The 1,062-nt window shown below is 49.1% G+C and overlaps 1 protein-coding gene across 1 annotated transcript; it reads right to left on the bottom strand.

Annotated features, from left to right (window-relative positions):
- Window positions 1-685: 685 nt before the first annotated feature.
- On the bottom strand, window positions 686-1,021 carry H310_15049 (hypothetical protein; the record flags this gene model as incomplete). The annotated part of the gene is made up of 1 exon (XM_008883027.1): window positions 686-1,021. One exon carries the CDS (start codon window positions 1,019-1,021, stop codon window positions 686-688), a length of 336 nt encoding a protein of 111 aa, XP_008881249.1.
- Between the last annotated feature and the right edge of the window lie 41 nt (window positions 1,022-1,062).

The following is a 1,062-nucleotide window of genomic DNA, read 5'->3' as shown; positions in this document are numbered from 1 at the left end:
ATCCGGATATGCTGTGGCCCCCAAGCAGCCAACGACGAGACCCCATGGATCCTTCAGGACGTCGGGGTTTGGGAGCAATGTCAAAAGGGCCGCGCGCAGTAGTCGTGGGACCGCCTCGGCCTAGCCCATTGATTTGCTGCGCCGGATACCGGCGTTGGTCTCTGTCTATGGGTGTGCCAGGCGATCTGTGAGGTCTATGCTGGCGTCTTTGCTGACCACGTATGACACCAATGTCGCATTCTTCAATCTGCAAGTTTTAGCCAATGGGTGACAATTTTTACTACGACCTGGTACATGATATCATGCGTGATTTATCTTGGATATACTATCAAATCAAGTGTTCTCCTACTTGTGGTTGTTGATGTCATGGGGGCATTGAAAAGGACGCTTCGTTACAAGTGGCATCACGAAAAGCAGTTCTTCTCTGCAGCCGACGTACGCATGGCTATGGTTAAGCGCACTATTGAAGCCTGGGAGGACATGCCATGTGAAGTCATCACTCGCTCATTTGAAAATGCCTTGCCACGGACCCCTGTTTGTCACTTGAAAATATATACTACCTCTGTCCGGTTTTGATTGTCGTCATTCATATTGTGAAAATCCGGGTATTATTGTCGTCATTTCACAATATTGGGTGAATATGAAGTTCAATCAATTATATTGTTCAAAAATGCATTAGGTTCCATCAAAGGTCAGCAAGACGAGCAGCAAGGTACGTGTCAACTGTGAAAGCGGGCATCTTTTGCTGGAGCGACTGGATCGAGTTGAAGAAGCCCAAGTCAAGGACGTTCAAGTCCGGGCTGTTTCCTGGCTGGTCACCGAACACAATATGCCGATCGTTGAGCTTGCTTGCAGCAATAACCTCGCTGTCGAAGGAGACTGCGTGGGGCTTCGCATTGTCATGCTGTACCACAATACGTTGTACGTCCATGGGAAATTTGTCGAAGATTGCAGGAAGAGTTTTACTGACAAGCATACTTCTGTACGTAGCCTTCGTGACAGTCACGGCCTTTGTCTCCATCGTGCCAGCCTCTCTGCGTTTGCTTCGACGTTGGGCGGCCA

Source organism: Aphanomyces invadans (assembly GCF_000520115.1).
Source record: "Aphanomyces invadans strain NJM9701 unplaced genomic scaffold supercont1.147, whole genome shotgun sequence".
In the NCBI taxonomy this organism is placed as follows: Eukaryota; Oomycota; class Saprolegniomycetes; order Saprolegniales; family Verrucalvaceae; genus Aphanomyces; species Aphanomyces invadans.
This window is presented reverse-complemented; position numbering and strand designations above follow the sequence as displayed.